Below are 20252 nucleotides of genomic sequence, written 5' to 3' on the forward strand. Positions count from 1 at the left end.
TACGTATGCTCATAAGTTCGGTCCTTGAAAGCTCTTCCAGTTTTACCAGTGTAAAACATAGTACAGATGCAGCATGTCACTATACATATCACCCCTTTAATGAAATGCCTACAATAATCCTGGGAGTGGAGTCTCCTTTGCATAAACACAATAGGATGGACTATACCATGACCACTCAAAACATTTCATTATGGATGAAATTGTTCTGGTCACTCAAATATATACTTGGTCTGACATTCGTTGTTTTCTTTAGCATTAAAAAAAATGGAGTGATATTCAGATCATTTCTGGTCTGACTGAACCTCTTGGATGGCTCTTTTTACTAGAAGGATGGTGATGCCTCCTTTTGCTGCTATTTGTTTACTGAGTAGAACTGTCAGTCATGGTTAACAACTGGGGACATGGAAAGTGTGGAAGGAGTTTGTTTTCCTTTTAGATGGGCGGCGCAGTGGTGCAGCGGTTAATGCTGTCGCCTCACAGCAAGAGGTTCTCTGGTTCGATTCACGGCTGGGGTGCCTTCTGTGTGGAGTTTGCATGTTCTCCCTGCGTTCGCGTGGGTTTCCTCCGGGTACTCCGGTTTCCTCCCACATTGTAAAGACATGCTTCTGGAGCATTTCTCCCCGGGCCTCCGCTGAAAACAGGATCTGTGGAACCTAGTCGGACTTTCCCGGTCAACAAATGTTAAATAAAAAAAAAAAAAAATAGATATTGTTGTTATTAACCACCTGCCCTTGGTGAAGATAACAATGTAGGAAGGTGGAGGGACCAGTAGACCCTTCAACTGCCTCCGGAGTGGAAGAATCAGTAATGGCCTCAAGAATGCTGCTGACCAATTAGAGGCAGACTGTGGCCTTCCTGGTGTTGCCAAAGACTGTTCCCTCTGGGAAAGTAAAATCTTTGGAAGTTGCCTTGGGAATTAGATTTTTGGAAACCCCTAATTTAGTTCACGGTTGTTACTACTTACATCTGTTTAGTGAACACAGTTTGGTTGACTAAACAGATGGTCAACAGGTATACAAGATGAACAATCACTGGGACTGGGGAATATGCTCCTTCCCCTGGGATTGTGCAAACTTGGAGTTAGTTTATATAATTAGCAGGGGACAGCAGCCTCCAGCACAAAAAAAAAAATATATATATATATTTTTTTTTGTATATTCATTTGCATACTCTAAGGGTATTCCTCAGCACATACACAGTGACACAGTGAAATGTTGACATTATGCTGTTTCTATCATATTTAGAATAACCATTTATATATATATATATATATATATATATATATATATATATATATATATATATATGGGTTATATTACATTATTGAGTTTTCAGAAACTCAAAATTCATATGGCCAGGACCATATGTTCAAGTTTCTGAAACCTTGAACAAAAAAAATCTATGCTTTTATAGGAGGGTAATCCCCCCTGTATCCCTTATGTGGGGATCTGTGTTCATTAGCACCACCAGCAAATTATATATACCAACTTCAAGATCACACTAAAGTGGGGAAAAGGGAAAATTTCCCAATGAAGGATTTGTGTGAAGATTGCAGTACAGTGGGGATCAGAGAATTTACCCTTTTCCCCACTGTAATGAAAATTCGGAATTGGTGTATAAGCATCTTGCAGGGGTTGTGCAAAAAAATGTAGATATTTTTTTTTTTTTGAGTTTTCAGAAACTCAAACATATGGTCCCGGCCATATGAATTTCAAGTTTCTGAAAACTCGATAATGTAATATAAATCCATATATATGTGTGTGTGTGTGGAGCTTCTGCTTTATATCTGCTTGAGTTTAGTGCAATATTTGTATATAAGATTTAGGTTTATGAGTTTAGAATAGTATCTGTTTGAGCTTAGAACTATCTATATGTACATCCTACCTTTATTCCTAGCCTCTAGCTAGATATTGGTACATCTGTTCATTACTATGTTTCATATTGTATGTGTATCTAATGTTTGCTGCAGTATGTATTATTTGCTATTGTATGTATATTCAATTGTTCTTCATGTACTCTGCTACTCATTTATTGTTCTGTGGAGCTTTTATCCCTGGGCCTCCACTGAAAAAGGACTGTGTCCAGTTGGAATTTCCCGGTAAACAAATGTAAATAAATAAACAAATGTAATGTGTATGTATTTGGGTCTACTCATGTGTACCGAAATTTCATTAAATTGAATTTTACTTAACCGAGATGACAATATCGAAACCTTAGTTTAATGAACGTTCATATCACCAGAATTGTAATCTGGGAAAGGAGGCAGTTGGACAACATAAAAAACAAACACACCAAAGCATGCCAAACCCACCCCAGAGGGGGGCTTCAACCCCACACCCCACTACCTAAATATGCCAACTCCGAGATCACACTATAGTGTGGAAAAGGGCAAATTTCCCCATGCTGGCCAACTGCCTGCTTTCCCAGATTAAAATTCCAGTGATGTAAACGTTCATTAAGCCATCTGAGTTAAGTAAAATTTGATTTAATGGAATTTCAGTCTACTCAAGCAGATCCATGTATATACACACAAATGCACACACACACATATATATATATATATATATATATATATATATATATATATATATACATTTATATATATGTAGATGTATACATATAGAGAGAGAGAGAATATGCGTATACACATACACGCACACATAAACATGCAGCAGTGTATATAGAGCTTGTAACTTCTGTATAGTGTTTGCATTGCAAGTCAGACAATCAGAGGTATTATTAAAGACAGAATACCTAAACCAATGGTTAATTTCTAAGAAACAGTCATAAACAATCATCTAATTTCAAGCAAGGGAAATCTAATGAAGAGTTCACCAGATGGTCTCATAAACTGAATGGAAATCAGGTCCTAGACACAAGTATACCGTCAATTAGAAAGTGTCTTCAGATAAATCTCAAAAATTTCTGTGGATTCCACCCTGGGTTACATAGTTTTCTAAGCCAGCAAATGTAACACAGCATAGATTGTCTGTTTAATTTCCAAGAAACAAATATGGGACTATTACTAATTTTTGTCAAGATGGCAGGTTATTACTCTTTAAGCACAGAGGAACAAATACCAGATGGCCAGGCAAAGACACAAACAAAATAATTATTTGCAGTTGTAAGTAAAACAAAGATACTAGATGTCCAAGCAAAGACACAAAGTAACGTTCTATATTTCTAATTGCCATCCTATTTTACAACTTCTTTGACTCTTTCAGCATAATACAGCTATGTTTAGTGATATTTAGGTCCAAGTGCAGTCATTTCTTTTAATTTGCATTTAGTACAGCTTAGTAAAAGCATCTTGTATAAGTGAATTATAGCATCCTGCTACAAGGTATCATTGTTGACTTCCTTACTCTTTCTGACCCTCATACCCGACTCTGTCATCATGCCATACCTCACAGTGTGCAGATGCCACATCCAGGAATTAGATACAACTCCAGGGCTGTCAGCCACATCAAGATGCTCTCTGCACCTTTTCCAGACCTATAGGTCAACAAGCCAGCACTCCTATACCTTCTTTCCAAATGCCTCTACAGTTTATGTCCCCTGAGACTGGCATTTACATAGTATAAACACAGAAAACAAAGACAAACATGTTCATTGGAATTTCGGAAGTAAAAAAGGAGAAAAAGAAAACCTTTTTATTACTCACAGGTCAAGCCTGTTTTTAATCTTTAAAGTGTATCTTGCTCTTACAGAACTAGGCTGCTATTTTGTGCTGCTGTTAAATGGCACTCACTGGTTTGTTTGTTTGTTTTGTTTTCTGCTGAAACAGTGTCATAAATGGAACAAGAATTCAAATGGCCAATAATTACACAGCATCTTCTCAAGCACAGACTCCTAGTAAGTGCCATTAAGTTAATTAATTTGGAGTGTGTGTGTGTGTGTGTGTGTGTGTGTGTGTGTGTGTGTGTGTGTGTGTGTGTGTGTGTGTGTGTGTTTAATCCACAGGTTATAGAAGTGAGGATAACAACCATACATCTGTCTGTATGTCTCTCTTTGAAGACTATGTGTGCACCTATTCTTTATGTAAATCCAGCAACATAACTGTATCCTTATCATTGCCTCCATATCAGCTGGTTTGGAGTTACTTGAATCTCAGAATTTAAACTAATTTGTATACTGCAATATTAGTTGGTTTGACAGAGCAAGATGCAGAGGACAAAAAGAAATGGAAACAGATGATCCGTTGTGGCGACCCCTAATGGGAGCAGTTGAAAGAAGAAGATACTGCAATATTAGATTATGTACAATGTCAATGAATCTTCTGTTATTTAGTGTAATGCAGTATTACATTACACCTCATGAAAGTGTCGGTGAAGCTTTTGCTACTTGGAAGAGTTCAAAACTGATCAGAATTCCTTACAAATGATTTACAATCAAATGAAATGTTTTGGTAAACTTTGGCTCTAGATGATTTCCACTGTTGAAGTGACACCTCAACCACATGGAGAAATATCAGTTGTAGGTGAATGGATGGATAGATGATGAAGTGTTTTGGTAAAAATACAAGAATTGCTTATGACATGATATTGATGGTCCCACTACAAAATCTGAGACGTAACCTTCTGAAATAAATTTTTACTATGCATCACTGTCTGTCTCAGTGCTTTGCTAGCACAAGTTATCTGCTAAGTTTGCTCATCTGAAACTTTCTATACAAGTCACTCCAGTGAGAGAAACTTTGGCTAGTGTTTTCCCCTCTTAATTTTGAAATAAATAAATACCTATAACTTGGTAGTATTGCAACTTCAGCATATCTTTATAAATGCATTGCTGTGTCATTACTGTGACACCATCCTTGTAGGTCTGTTATTGTGACAGCATCCAGATAACCCATAAGTCCCACAGCATTCCTGTAGTATCACCATGCTCTCCATTGCCTCACCGCTGGCTTGATAACTTTTTAGTTGTTTCCAAAGTCTGGATGTCCACCCATGCCAATACTGTTCTATCATCTTACAGTACTCCTCTAGAAGGAAAACGAATGCTATTTGTAAATGTTTTCTAATACTTTGTTAGATCCCTAAGAACAAGGAATCGAGGACTGTCTTTGTAACTCTAGCATAACCACACTAGTAGAAACTAGAGTATTGTTACTGTAATCTCACTGCAGTTGCAGAGCTGCAGTTTTGTTTCTCAAAAGTCAGTCCAGTCACAAAAGACCAAAAGACCTAGAAGTGTCATTGAATCTGAAAGGTGTCTTCTTTACTTCCCAGATGTCCTCATAAATACAACAAACAATGTCTCCACAGTTCCAAGTTTGTATACCATAACACAGCATTACTGCTGTAAGTCAACACTATTTCCATCTTTCCAGGCCTGCCTTTGGAGTGGCAATAGTACTGCCATAACTGCAGCATTATCACTGCCCTTTTAACACCACTATTGATAAGGTCCAGCACTATCACTGCCCTTTTAACACCACCATTGATAAGGCACAGCACTATCACTGCCCTTTTAACACCACTATTGATAAGGTCCAGCACTATCACTGCCCTTTTAACACCACCATTGATAAGGTCCAGCAATATTACTGCCCTTGTAACACCACTATCGATAAAGCACAGCACTATCACTCCCCTTTCAACACTGCTGTCAGTAAGGTCTAGCACTATCACTGTCCCTTTAACACTAGTATTGGTAAAGTCCAGCACTATCACTGCCCTTGTAACACCACTATCCTCCATAGTGTACACGAGTACCACCATAACTCTAGCACTTACCCATAGTTTGCACCAGTACCGCCATAACTCTAGCACTTAGCCGTGGTTTCTACCAGTACCACCATAACTCTAGTACTTACTCATAGTTTGCACCAGTACCGCCATAATTCTAGTACTTACCCATGGTTTGCACTGGTAACACCATAACTCCAGAACTTCCTCACAGGGCACAACAACCTCATCATAACTTTAGCACTTACCCATAGTTTACAACAGTACCACCATAACTCTAGAACTACTCCATAGGTTACAGCAGTTCCAGCATAACTTAAGCACTTTTCCATAGTGTACAACAATTCCATCATAACTCCAGCACTTTACTATAGGGTGCACCGGTATCACAATAACTTTACCATTTCTCCATAGGGTGTAGCACTACTACCATAAGAGCATGGTTATAAGCAAACACTATCTACAGAACATCTAACAGCTGCATTGCTATACCAGTAGAGCTCTGTGGCCATGCTGTTAGTTCTTAGTGACTGCATTTTTCAGTTACAAGAGTGTCTGTATCCTTTTACATTGCAGGTACTCACTATTCTAGATTCAACAAGATGTACAGAGCAGAATAAGTAAGTAAACTTATCTGTTTTATGTTGCATTTTTCTTGAAAGATGGTACTGCAGTGGATGAAGAGGACAACATCAGCTATGAGAATGTAGAGGAAACAAAAGCATCAATCCAGTTCTGTGCATCAGTGTCCAAGGCCAATGAAGGAGATGGTAAGACTACACTTCAGAAGATTTTCTTTCTTTTTTTTGTATACTTGAATAACAGTCATGTAAGACCAAATGACTCTTGTTAAATGACAATCATTTCATAGCAATCAGAGACTCTTGGTTTGTAATCCATATAAAGGGTCACTGGTTTACCTTTGAGAATGTATCACTCATGTGCTATCCTACCAATATACAAAATACAGCAAGACATGAGTATATGATTGCCTGTTTGCAATGAACAATAATGGTATAGCTCTCCATCACAAAAATGGAATAGATCATTTTCTGTCCAGTACTTATAACACTTTGATTTGGCTAATGAAGGGAAAAAAAGAAGTAAAACTGTTGTGAGGGTTTATTTGCATTTATAAGTCATTTCACTGATCTCTTCACTGGAATTGCTCCAAGTGGTTTCTGTTCAGTTAGCATATATAGTCTGTTTTAGATTATCATCATGCATTTACATTGAGAATGAATATTGTGAGCAAAAACTATTGAATTCCTGCTTATTAAGGTAGCACATAAATATGCAACAGAAGTGTTTTTGCCTGGGGAGGTGCAACCCTACGTACACATCCACAAAGCACTACATCACTAATTATACTAACCCCAAGATCATACGCAAGTGGAAAAACATACTTCCTTAATTCTAATGTTAAATTATCTCAGTAAATTACATGGATGATCTTGCAATTATATTTATCTATGCAGGTCAATGTACTGCATGACACCATTCACACACACACACACACACACACACACACACACACACACACACACACACACACACACACACACACACGGAACAGTTAGGAGTCTGATGTGTGCTACATGACTACATGAAATATCTTATACTGTAAGATTAGAGATCCGTGATTTTTGTGATGAGTGATGAAGCCACAAATTACAAACCAAGTTCTAGAATCCTACAGCACACGATAATTCATGTATCACACAAATCAGACCCCCCCCCAATTCAATGTATCCATTTTTAGCTTGGATTACTGTTTCCCAAGTCATTTCACTAATATGCTGTAATTGTGTAAATTGTCTGTGAATACGGCATTACAGAGGTTACATAGCTTCTTATTAACGGCGTGTATTATATGATTTTTCTTCTTCTTTTCTGTGGTAAGTTTGAACTTGTTTAGACTATAAGGTATTTTGTAGTATAGCAGTTTAGTTATGTTTTTTGTTGGTTGAATTTTAGTTTAGGTATTCATTCAAGCTATTTTTTCCTGGTAAATCAATTTTTGACTAGCTAATTATGATTCATGTTTCATTTGTTTTGTTTTTTAATTCTTTTGTTTTCCTCATTTTTAATATTATTAAATATCTTTTGTATGAGGTTGATTTAGGTGGGAATTATTACATGTTGCTTTCCAAAGTGTTGTTGACATCTCTGAATGGCAGACATTGGGTTGTTGCAGGTTCTGTGATGATACTTCTAAGGTCAAATGACTCATAGAAAGGGGAGAGAGTAAGGTTCATGAATCTGTGCGACCTTAGACGTAGTATTCCACTAAAGATGGATGTACCTAGGTGTGTGTGTATGTGATGCCTCAGTTAGAGGGACTGTCTAGTTAAGTAAATTATTTAGCCATACAGACCCAAACGCTGTAGCTTGGCTATGGCAGTAAGAAACTTAGTCCTCCATATCAATGGCCAGGCCTCTTTTGATAAATCACTATGAGTTTACTTGGCTTGTTTTTTTGCAAGCACTCAGTGTGAAATGCAGTATGTGTTTGGGCTACAACAGTTTATCTAGTACTTAGTGTAGCTGAGTAAGGCTATGAGCTGTTAAAGAGCTACTTCCTGTAGTAACATTGTTTGATTCCCTCAGCCTTCATTTGTCTTCTCTGTGGGTCTGCTAATTTATTTCACCAGATGATAGTCCTGGGCTGCTGCTGAAAGGGGACACATAGATCCAGTGGCTTTCCCAGGCTGTTAGCAAATGCGTTACAAAATTGTCTTTTGAATTCCTGTACTCTTTATATGATTTAACCCTGACTGTGACCCAAATGACCCCAAAATTGATTAGAAGCCCAGGCACTGGAGTAGTGAGGGTGGAAGAGGATGCAAGTGAGTGGCTGATTCCAGGTGTTCCATCCGGGGGAGTGGCAAGGAGGTGGTCTGATTCACTGCAATACTGGCAACTACTGGAGAAAAAAAGTCACATGGCATGCAGCAAAGAATTTTGATGTGTGTGTGGTAGCTTTCATGATACATCTGCAACAATTTGCCTTCTTGGAGGGGAAGGCATTGAAGAGCCATCACATCTGTGACACGCATGTCTGCCACCATAAGGGAAGAATTAGTTTGTAAAATTAGAAAAAAACCTCTAGTGCCAGCCTGAATGACAGCTTCCTGTTATCAGCTCTCACTCCACAAGAAAAATTTGAAAGGGCTTACTAATTACAGGAGAGCAGATATTTATAAACACTTTATCTGGCACACTAGAAGTTGAAATATGTCACCTCAGTTTCTCTGCAGTAGATACACAGAAATTATCTATCAAAGTTATTATTAGTGGTTGTCATAGATGTTTTGTATTTGTAGTTCTGCATGAAACTGAATCAGTAGTCCATCTATCTGTATTAGGGTTACCACCTGTCCCGCTTTGTGAGGGACAGTCCCTCTTTGGGCAGTTGTGTCCTGCAAAAAAAAATTGAAAAAATGGCAAATGTCCTGAGATTTTAGGACAAAATTATTTACTATATTTTATGTTATAGTTGCATAAAACAGTTATTCTGCATCTGAAACACCTAAATGTTATAAGAAACAGAATAAGCAACTAAAATGCTACAAAAATAAGCTTTTATTTAGGCAAAAAAGTGAAGTTCTGTCCTTGGTACAGTCCGTGGGTTTGTTTTGCCCTGCAAAATCTGACGTTTGTACTAAAAATGTCCCACTTTGGGCATTTGAAAAGGTGGCAACCCTAATCTGTATGAGAGTTACAGAGACAGATATTTAAATCTTGTAGTGAGTTTCTTGGAATAAATAATCTAATTGTCCTTATGCTCGTATGTTTTAGACACAACAAAACATTCAGTATTAAAAAAAATACTGCCAGGCTCCTAGAGTCTGCCTTTACGAAGCCATGAAGAGAGTGAGTTTTACTGTGTCAGACTTTGTCTAAGGGACGTGCATATTAAAATCACGTAAGCTGGCTGTTTGTGCGCACAGGTCCTCTGCTGCTACTGGGCTTTATAGTTGAAAGAGGGCACTTTATCTTTTTTTATTTATTTTTTTTTTTTTACTGACAGCATCTGTGTCATACTTAAAGTGCTTATAGGAAGTGCTTTCTTTTTGATCCCCTGCCTTACTATGTAGCTGCTTAATTTTTGTTAACTATTTTAATAATAATGAGTTCCCCAGCATGAAGAAATCAAAATGAGAAGGTAACATCAGTGTTACTGGAGTTGAAGATGATTTTGAGTTTTTTTTTCAGAGGTAGGCCATCATCATTTAAAGATTTCACTGCTACCTAGAAGACATAGAAGGCTGCTGAGTCAGTTATTTCAGAAAAGAGCTCTAATATGCTTTACTGACTTTTCAGCAGCAATTTGTCTCTGCTGCATCCTCCCCACTGATGCTGTTGTAGTAATGGCGATTGTTTTGCTAATCATGGGGGATTCATGGGGGATGATGTGGGTGATACTGCTGAAGAGCTTAATGTTGCTGCATTTTTGAGACTAATGGCTGGACATTTCGAGGAGAAAGATATGCACTTATCTAAGGAAAGGGTAGTGTTTCTGAAATTATGAATTCTCTTCCCCTTGTTTTGTCACTGCAACCTTCAAATCCCTGTCCTCCTTTGTTTACGGTATTTGACATATTAATACAAGCTATAACATACAAGGGAAGTAGAAACCAAACCAAGTCCAAAAAACTACAAGAACAGGAGGAAGAAGGCTCAAAGGATGTGCTCCTCAAATGTAAAGAACGAGTCCACCACGTCCAAAATGTACAGTCCAAAGGTTTAATACAGGTTAAATACATAAGTGCTTTCATGCTTAAAATTAAGAACTTCATCAGATAAATAATAAAAACGACCAAATCAATTTATACACACTTTCAAATTATGTTATAAAGTAATTAAATATAGACACACCCCATTAAAGATATCAGCAAACAAATACCTATCAATAGTAAAATCCAAAAACCATCATCACAATTTATATAAAATACTCTCAAGAATGAAAGAGATATAAATATATATTATGTGAAAAGTACTAAAAAGTTCTCCTTGTTAACTTAATACACCATAAACATATAAAAATGTGAAAATAAATGTTTTTGTTTTTATTATATAAATACTCGACCTACTGTACCTGTCTAAAGCCATAAGCTTTAAAATGGGACTGATGGAAATATGTTCATTTACACCTGGAGTTCACGTTTATCTAAAAGAAGTGACCAAGCCCCAACCCATACATCCATCTTAATATTATCAATGATTGCAGACTTGAAGGAATGCACACTATTTTCCATAATATGTTTGCTCAAGGCATTTGTATCCTTCCTCATCCTAATATCGTATAAATGTTCATATATACGATTTTTTAGCTTCTGATCAGTTTTTCTTATGTAATCACAACTACACTTGGTGCAGGAAGCACTATATATAACTTTTTCAGAACAACAGTTAAATCTAGAATAAATAGCAACCTCCTGATTGTTAATCGTAAAAACATTACCTTCAAGAATAAATTTACAGTAGTTGCATGTGCCACACTTATTCATATAACCTTTCTTCCCACTGGTACAAACTCTTTTTGTCTCAAAAATATTCCTCAGATCTCTACCCCTCTCAAAAACTAAAACAGGACAATCTCCCACATATAGCCTCGTACTCTTCTCCTGAGTTAAAATAGTCCAGTTTTTGAACAAAATATTTTTTAATTAAAAACTGTCCATAGTATATACAGTTGTGAAAGAGCTCCTATAATTTTTCTATTTATAGTATTATTAGCCACCTCCTCTACTAAAGTAGAAAGATCAATGTTGGTAGCATGTCCAACAATAATGGGGTGAAATACCCTCTTTCTCTTTTGCTAATAACCTCAAGCATGATGTCATTAATAAATGCATTAGGGTACCCTCTACCGAAAAACATCTGTTTCAAAATTTCACATTCATCAAAAAACGCGTCCATAGTGGAAACCATATGGGCTGCACGTATAAACTGTCCCTTGATGATGGCTTTCTTCTGTTTAATGGGGTGGGTACTAGAAAAATGTAGAAAGGAATTTGAACAAGTTTCCTTTTTAAAAATCTACGATATAAACCTTTTATAATCATGGTCCTTTTTTAATAATACATCCAAAAAGGGCAATATTTACAACCCCAATAGTATGTGTAAATTTAAAAAAAAAGAGTAGTATTGTTTATATAGGAAAGGAAAGCTTCTATTTCCACCCTGGGTTCATCCCACAAAATAAAGACATCATCCAGGAAGTGGGTATAACATCTAAAATAGGTAGAAAAAGGAGAAGTAAAAAGAAACTTCTTTTCCAATTGTTTGACAACAATGTTGGCACAGAGGCCCCCACACGATGACCCCATAGCCACACCTTCCTGTTGTAAATAAATCTCATTGTCAAATAATATAAAATTATTTTTCAACACCAATTCTAGTAAATGTGTATAGAATAAAACATCACTGTGTACAACGTTCCTGTCATATAAAAACTCACTAAACCATTCTATACCAATGGTATGGGGTATAACTGAGTGCAGATCCTTGATGTCATTTGTGATAAACAGATAATTCTCTTTGAAAGGTATGTTGTTCATTAACTTTAGAAAGTTCCAAGAAACCTTACATATGTGAGTTTGCTTGTATACAAGTTCCTTTAATTTGCTGTCAAGAAATTTATCAATGGGATGTGTGATCGATCCCTTAGCGTCCATTATAGGACGGATACACTAGACAATCTCGATGTACTGAAATGTCGAAATTCAGTACATCGAGACCGAATAGTGAAAAGTGCAGTTAACCGAAACTGCACTATGCCGAATCCGCAAATGTCGAATCCGCCACTATCATGGTGTCGCATTCGTGACGTATGGTGCGGTTTGTGGATTTATCTGGGATTTCAGGTAAGTGTTGTGTGTTTGAGGATAATGGGTAGGAATTTTAGTGTGTGTGAGTGTGTGCGGTGGTGTTTGTTCTGTGTTTGTGTGTTTAGTGTGACCTCGGAGTTAGAATATATAAGTAGGGGGGGTGGGGTGCAGGGGGGCTTGCTCCCTGCTTATAGGTAGGTTAAGTGTGTTTGTGTGTGTTGTTATGTTTGTTTAGTTATTGTGCGTGTGAGATTATGTCCTGGTTTGTGTTGATTGTAGTATTCGTTATTGTGGTTTTTCGACTATTCAGTCTCGAAATACTGAAATTCGACATTTCAGTATTTCAAGATTGTGTAGTGAATCCTATAGGACACATAGATGGTTGATATAAATTCTTATGAAGTTTGGGAAGTCCAAACATAACTGAAATTCTGGGGTGTGATACCATCAGAAATTTCAAGACCTCTATTGAAATAGAGCCCTCAATGAATAAATCTTGTAATTCATTCCTTATTTTATTATAGGCACCATGCAACTCATTAATAGATTATTTTGTATAGGCTTTCCCATTCAGAATTTCTAACATTATCTTAGAATAATCAACATAATTCATCAAAACCACCTCACCCCCCTTATCAGGTTTCATAATTCTCACCTTACTAAGTTCACTTTTAATTTCATTAATAATGATACTTTCAGCTTTGTTAAAATTCACGTATTTCATTTTCCTATTCTTAGAAAAATTATTACATATATCCCAATTCATATAATCTCTCAAAAACCTGAATAGTAGGATGAAGAAGGGGGTTGTAGGTGCTAGAGATAGCTAAGGGAGTTCTGAAACAAAACATTAAAATTGAGTTTGCGGGTATACAATTTCAAATCCATTAACATAGTAGCAATGTTAGTACATTGGTAGGGTATAAAGGTAAAACCCTTTGAAAATAAGTCACAATGTTCAACGGTAATAACCATGTCTGAATAGTTATAAATCTTAAAAATCACCCAATTAATTTGTTGTGATATCACAAGCAGGTAACAAAAAACATGAAGTTTCATCCACCGGAGAGTTAAGTGAAAGGGTAGCATTAGTAGCCTCTGGTAACATAGCAACACCTATTTCACCAGCGTAAAAAAATCAGGTTCTTCATTATAGTTCAACTTTGTCAATAAATTTAAGTCATGTTGCCCCATCTGGCTTGAGGGCCTCTGGTTGGAAACTTCCCTCTCCTGTTCCACTGTACTGTTGGATGAGTGGTAACAGTTGAAACTTCTTGGCGTTAATACCAGGTTTGGCCCTGGGGGGGTGGGATTTGGTTTTTAGGCGTTCTGAAAGCCTCAGAGGTAGATACTTCTCCCCTTCTAAAAAAGGTTGACCACCATTAAATTGTGAATTGTTTGTACCAACAGTACCACCGTCCCCATTAGCACTGGTGAATTTAGTACCCCAGTTTTGTGAACATGGTGGTGCAGGGTAGACCAAATCATTACCCTGTTATCCCTTAAGATTTTCTTGATTTTGCTTTTTTTAATCGTGTTTGCCAAGTTATCAATACTTTTGAAAATGCGCAAGTGTTCATGTTTAAAATTCAAATATTGGGGATCTCCATAAATCAATTTATCAAGGTCAGTCACGGAACCAATCAACTCATTAATAGTCTCTTCATTGTGTTTCACAATTAATTTCATATATGCAAAACCATGTTGGTCAAAAAGTTCTATAAGTTCTCTATGAAAATTAGAGCCAGCCTCCAGGCCATTAGGGTAGCACCACATTCTTAGCCCCTTAGGCACAACACCCTCCTTGATACAGTCTAAAAAATATGAATTGTCCATTTGTAGAAATTTAATTTTGGATAGTTTATATTCAAATTCATTAAGTAAACCATCCAAATCATGGTTAACAGTAACATTGTTTGTACCTCTTTCTTCTCCAAGATGTATAGCAGCAGATAACCAATCTTTTAGAACAGGAAACTGGAACCATTTTGGAAATAGGTTCAAAAGTCGAAGTATGTTGACCATAAGGAATGGATGTCCCCGAAGTACCCGGCAAAGAAACAGTTGATACTTCCGCTTCCGCAGTCCTTTGATTTGAATTAATCACCAAATTTGTCCCAGAAAGGACGCCTTGCAATCTGCTTGTGGAATGAGAAATTCCCTGCAAGACTACAGGATGGTTCACATCATCAACGACATCACGAGGGGGTGTGTTCAAAACAGAATCCACTTTTAAAGAAAGTTTTGAACAGTAGACATAAGATTAAAAACAGCTTGCTGTAGTGCTCCAAAATCAGAGTCCTGTGTAAAAAGTGGAGCCGATTAATCCATACCCATTCTGTAGTAGTAAAACAAACTATAACACACAAGGGAAGTAGAAACCAAACCAAGTCCAAAAAACTACAAGAACAGGAGGAAGAAGGGTCAAAGGATGCGCTCCCCAAATGTAAAGAACGAGTCCACCATGTCCAAAATGTACAGTCTAAAGGTTTAATACAGGTTGAATACATAAGCTCTTTCGTCCTTAAAATTAAGAACTTCATCAGATAAGTAATAAAAATGACCAAATCCATTTATACACACTTTCAAATAACTCCATAAAGCAATTAAATATAGATACACCCCCGTAAAGATATCAGCAAAAAAATACCTAGCAATAGTAAAATCCAAAAACCATCATCACAATTTATATAAAATACTCTCAAGAATGAAAGAGATATAAATATATATTATGTGAAAAGTCCTAAAAAGTCCTCTTTGTTAATTTAATACACCATAAACTTGTAAAAATGTGAAAATAAATGTTTTTGTTTTTAATATATAAATGCTCAACCTACTACTACCTATCTAAGGCCATAAGCTTTAAAATGGGACTGATGGAAATTGATGCCAGGTTTGGTCCTGTTGGGGGTGGGATTTGTTTTTTAGGTGTTCCAAATGCATCAGAGATGGATACATATTTCCATCAGTCCCATTTTACAGTGGATGCTAAGGGATTGATCACACATCCCATTGCTAAATTTCTTGACACCAAATTAAAGGAACTTGTGTACAAGGAAACTCATATATGTAAGGATACTTGAAACTTTCTAAAGTTAATTAATAACATACCTTTCAAGGAGAGTTATCTGTTTATCACAGCTGACATCAAGGATCTGCACTCAGTTATGCCCCATACCATTGGTATAGAATGGTTTAGTGAGTTTTTATATGACAGGATCGTTGTACACAGTGATGTTTTATTGTATACGCATTTAATAGAATAATGTTGAAAAATAATTTTATATTATTTGACAATGAGATTTATTTACAACAGGAAGGTGTGGCTATGGGGTCATCCTGTGGGGGCCTCTATGCCAACATTGTTGTCAAACAATTGGAAAAGAAGTTTCTTTTTACTTCTCCTTTCTCTACCTATTTTAGATGTTATACCCACTTCCTGGATGATGTCTTTATTTTGTGGGATGAACCCAGGGTGGAAATAGAAGCTTTCCTTTTCTATATAAACAATACTACTCTTTTTTTTAAATTTACACATACTATTGGGGTTGTAAATATTGCCCTTTTTGGATGTATTATTAAAAAAGGACCATGATTATAAAAGGTTTATATTGTAGATTTTTAGAAAGGAATCTTATTAAAATTCCTAAATTTTTCTAGTACCCACCCCATTAAATAGAAGAAAGCCATCGTCAAGGGACAGTTTGTACGTGCAGCCCGTATGGTTTCCACTATGGACTCATTTTTTGATGAATGTGAAATTTTGAAACAGATGTTTTTCGGTAGAGGGTACCCTAATGCATTTATTAATGACATCATGCTTGAGGTTATTAGCAAAAGAGAAAGAGGGTATTTCACCCCATTATTGTTGGACATGCTACCAACATTGATCCTTCCACTTTAGTAGAGGAGGTGGATAATAATACTATAAATAAGAAAAATTATAGGAGCTCTTTCACAACTGTATATACTATGGACAGTTTTTAATTAAAAAACATTTTGTTCAAAAACTGGACTACTTTAACTTAGGAGAAGAGTATGAAACTATATGTGGGAGATTGTCCTGTTTTAGTTTTTGAGAGGGGTAGAGATCTGAGGAATATTTATGAGACAAAAAGAGTTTGTACCAGTGGGAAGAAAGGTTATATGAGCAAATGTGGCACATGCAACTACTGTAAATTTATTCTTGAAGGTAATGTTTTTATGATTAACAATCAGGAGGTTGCTATTTATTCTAGATGTAACTGTTGTTCTGAAAAAGTTATATATTGTGCTTCCTGTACCAAGTACAGTTGTTATTACATAGGAAAAACTGATCAGAAGCTAAACAATCGTATATACGAACATTTATACGATATGAGGATGAGGAAGGATACAAATGCCTTGAGCAAACCTATTATGGAAAATAGTGTGCATTCCTTTAAGTTTGTAATTATTGATAATGTTAAGATGGATGTATGGTGTGGGGCTTGGTCACTTCTTTTAGATAAACGTGAACTCTACCGGCAGTTACATTTGGATGCAGATAACTGGCCAGGTGTAAACTAACATATTTCCATCAGTCCTATTTTACAGCTTATGGCCTTGGATAGGTAGTAGTGGGTTGAACATTTATATATTAAAAAGAAAAACATTTATTTTCACATTTTTACATGTTTATGGTGTATTAAGTTAACAAGGAGGACTTTTTAGGGCGGTGGTACAGCGGTAGCATTGTCGCCTCACAGCAAGAGGTTCTCCCATTCGATTCTCGGCTGGAGCGCCTTCTGTGTGGAGTCTGCATGTCCTCCCCGTGGTCGAGTGGCATTCAAAAGACATGCGGGAATGGGCATGCCTTCACTGAAGGCTGGGCGTCGAGTTGGCACCTCGGCACCGTATAAAAAAAAAAATCTACTGCCAATCATTAGCGGACCTGAGTTCCGCTGTGGCGACCCCTAATCGGAAAAAGCCGAAAGAAGAACATATATTTATATCTCTTTCATTCTTGAGAGTATTTTCTATAAATTGTGATGATGGTTTTTGGATTTTACTATTGCTAGGCATTTTTTTACTGATATCTTTAAGGGGGTCTGTATATATTTAATTGCTTTATGACGTTATTTAAAAGTGTATATAAATTGATTTGGTCGTTTTTATTGTTTATCTGATGAAGTTCTTAATTTTAAGGACAAAAGCACTTATGTATTTAACCGGTATTAAACCTTTGGACTGTACATTTTGGACGTAGTGGACTTGTTCTTTACATTTGGGGAGCACATCCTTTGAGCCTTCTTCCTCCTGTTCTTGTAGATTTTTTGACTTGATTTGACATATTAAGGGAGACTTTGTTCAAGAGTCTGATGCTACTCCTCAAGGTCTTAATTCTTAAAAGAGGTTTTATATTATGTGTCATAATTTTAGTCACTGGTTCAAATCCTCCATTCCGTAGATTTATAGCAGATTGAAATAGCTGCTACAAAATCTGGGAAAATGATGTTGTCTGATTTATTATCTCTCTCTCTTTCCCATTTACACACCATGTGATACATCAGGCAACGAGCACCTTTCAGTGCTCATTGTTTCTGTAGCAGTTACAGGTTGTATTCTTTCAGGTTGCTAGCCCAAAGCCTTACCCTCCTCGGAGGGTGCACCACACACATCAGCACACGCACACTCACACCTAGAGCCAGTTTAGAGTGCCCAATCCACCTACTGCATGTCTTTGGAATGTGGGAGGAAACTCACGCAAATGCAGAGAGGACATGCAGACTCCACACAGAAAGCACCACATACGAGAATTGAACCAGAGGACCTCTTGCTGTGAAGCAGCAATGCTAACCGCTACACCGCTGTGCTGCCCTGATTTATTATTGACCCAGACAATGTGTCTAAGATGTTTTTGATTTACTAGGAAAGATAATGCATTTTGTTTGTTCTGTTGGAGTTAGAGCTTTGGATTTCTTGATGTTCATGATTTTGTAAAAAAGTCATAAAATCCACTAAACTACTGCAGTTCTACAATGCATTTCTCTTGCTGATGAGTGAAAGGGGTGATTAACATGCTAAATGCAATATTTAAGTTCTCAAACATATGTAGACATGCTTAATCTACAACTCATTTTGCTTTAAAAGCTGCAGTTTATTGCACTATGACTAAGAGGCACACATGGCTGTAAGGGCACCCTTACAATCAGAATGTGATTACCAAGCTTATGAATCTACCCATTGTTTAGGAATTCTTTTTGTAGCAGATGCCAATGATGTGATGATTGCTTGCAGTCCAACAGTAATACTAAGGAGACTCTTTCTGGGATGTTCCATATTAATCCAGATTCTTCTACCACAGAAGAATCAAGGCAGATATTTTCCTTTATTATAATAAGAGGTCTTTTATAGGTAGTTAATAGGCATGCAGTCCAAGAGGCCATTATGAAGCCTAGCCCAAATTTCTAATTGCACCAAAGCACTGCCTGGATAAGTGACTTACTCAGGGTCACACAGCAGGCAAATGAAGGTGGAAAGGTTAAAGCCCTGTGCCTTTGAAAAAGCTAGCCATTCATTAACAAGTAAGAACTTTAGTCCTTTCTTCTAACTGTGCAGCATTCTTCCTTCAAAAGTCAGTCTTTTTTGGACAGCCTTCATGGGAGAATTCACTCAGCTTCAGGTAGTAAGAGGGTTCATGGATTGAGAGATTTTTTTATTTAACGTTTGTTAACTGGGAATGTCCGACTTGGAACAAAGCCAATTTCCAGTGGAGGCCCGGACAGAAACACTCCAGACGTATGTCTTTATAATAATGTGGGAGGAAACCGGAGCACCTGGAAGAAACCCACATGAATGCAGAGAGGACATGCAGACTCCACACAGAAGGCACTCCAGGCGAGAATCGAACTGGAGAACCTCTTGCTGTGAAGCAGCACTACCGCTGCCCCACTGCGCCGTCTTGGGGTCTTGAGCCCTACATGTGAGGCTTAAAGTGATGCTGAGAGATTACAAGGCTGGATTTCCTTCCAAGCATCTTCCTAAGCCTAATAAAAAGTAGGGATAGGCCTCTTAAGGAGTAGATTTTAAAGATTAGGATCACAAAAAATCATCCCTTCTCATTTAAAGGTGCAAACTGTTTTTCCAGATTCTTTCTTCATTCTGGATCACTCAAGCTCAGTAAACATGTTAGAATCTGAAGTTTCAGGATGGTAATGTTATGCTCTTTTATTCCCTTTCTACCCTGAAGGAACCAAATTGTCATCTTAGAGCTTCAAAATGTATACTTGCATGTCTTGATTTTCTAGCCATACAGACAATTCCTGATTCCAAGTGGGAAAATGAGCGTTTTTACTTTGCGGTCTATCCATCTGGATTCACTGTGCTCAGGCTCTTCACAAAGTGCCTGGCACCAGTGAAAGCCACACTTAGTCTACATGACATCCACATTTACTCATATGTGGATGACCATCTTTTTCATGCACAGTCACAGGATCAAATCTTGAGTTGTCTGCAGTGTGTTAGCCCCTTCCTAGATGCCCCAAGTTTAATAGTCAGCTAAGAGAAATGCATGTCTTTCCTCCCCAACAAAAAATACTTTTTTATGCTTTACTGGATTTGGCAACTAATAAGTTGTTTCTTACCTCAGAGACTATGTCCCTCTCTCAGTGAACTCTGTTCCAGCCCCTGTTGATGGCCCGAACATTCTTCAGTATTCTGTGTCACATGCCTGCAAACATTATGATGGCTTAAAATGTCAGCCTAT

General features: G+C 37.1%; 1 protein-coding gene across 3 annotated transcripts in view; it reads left to right on the forward strand.

The window, feature by feature from the left end:
- LOC122813975 overlaps window positions 1–20252 on the forward strand; it is a 602906-nt gene that overhangs the window by 358371 nt on the left and 224283 nt on the right. For all 3 annotated transcript variants that reach the window (XM_044086536.1, XM_044086534.1, XM_044086535.1), the window contains exons 6-7: window positions 3788–3855; window positions 6353–6460. In XM_044086536.1, coding sequence (XP_043942471.1) covers window positions 3788–3855; window positions 6353–6460 — 176 coding nt within the window. The remainder of the gene's footprint in view (window positions 1–3787; window positions 3856–6352; window positions 6461–20252) is intronic.

This window comes from Protopterus annectens, chromosome 10.part0 (assembly GCF_019279795.1).
Source record: "Protopterus annectens isolate FY-2018-M chromosome 10.part0, PAN1.0, whole genome shotgun sequence".
NCBI classification, from domain to species: domain Eukaryota; kingdom Metazoa; phylum Chordata; order Ceratodontiformes; family Protopteridae; genus Protopterus; species Protopterus annectens.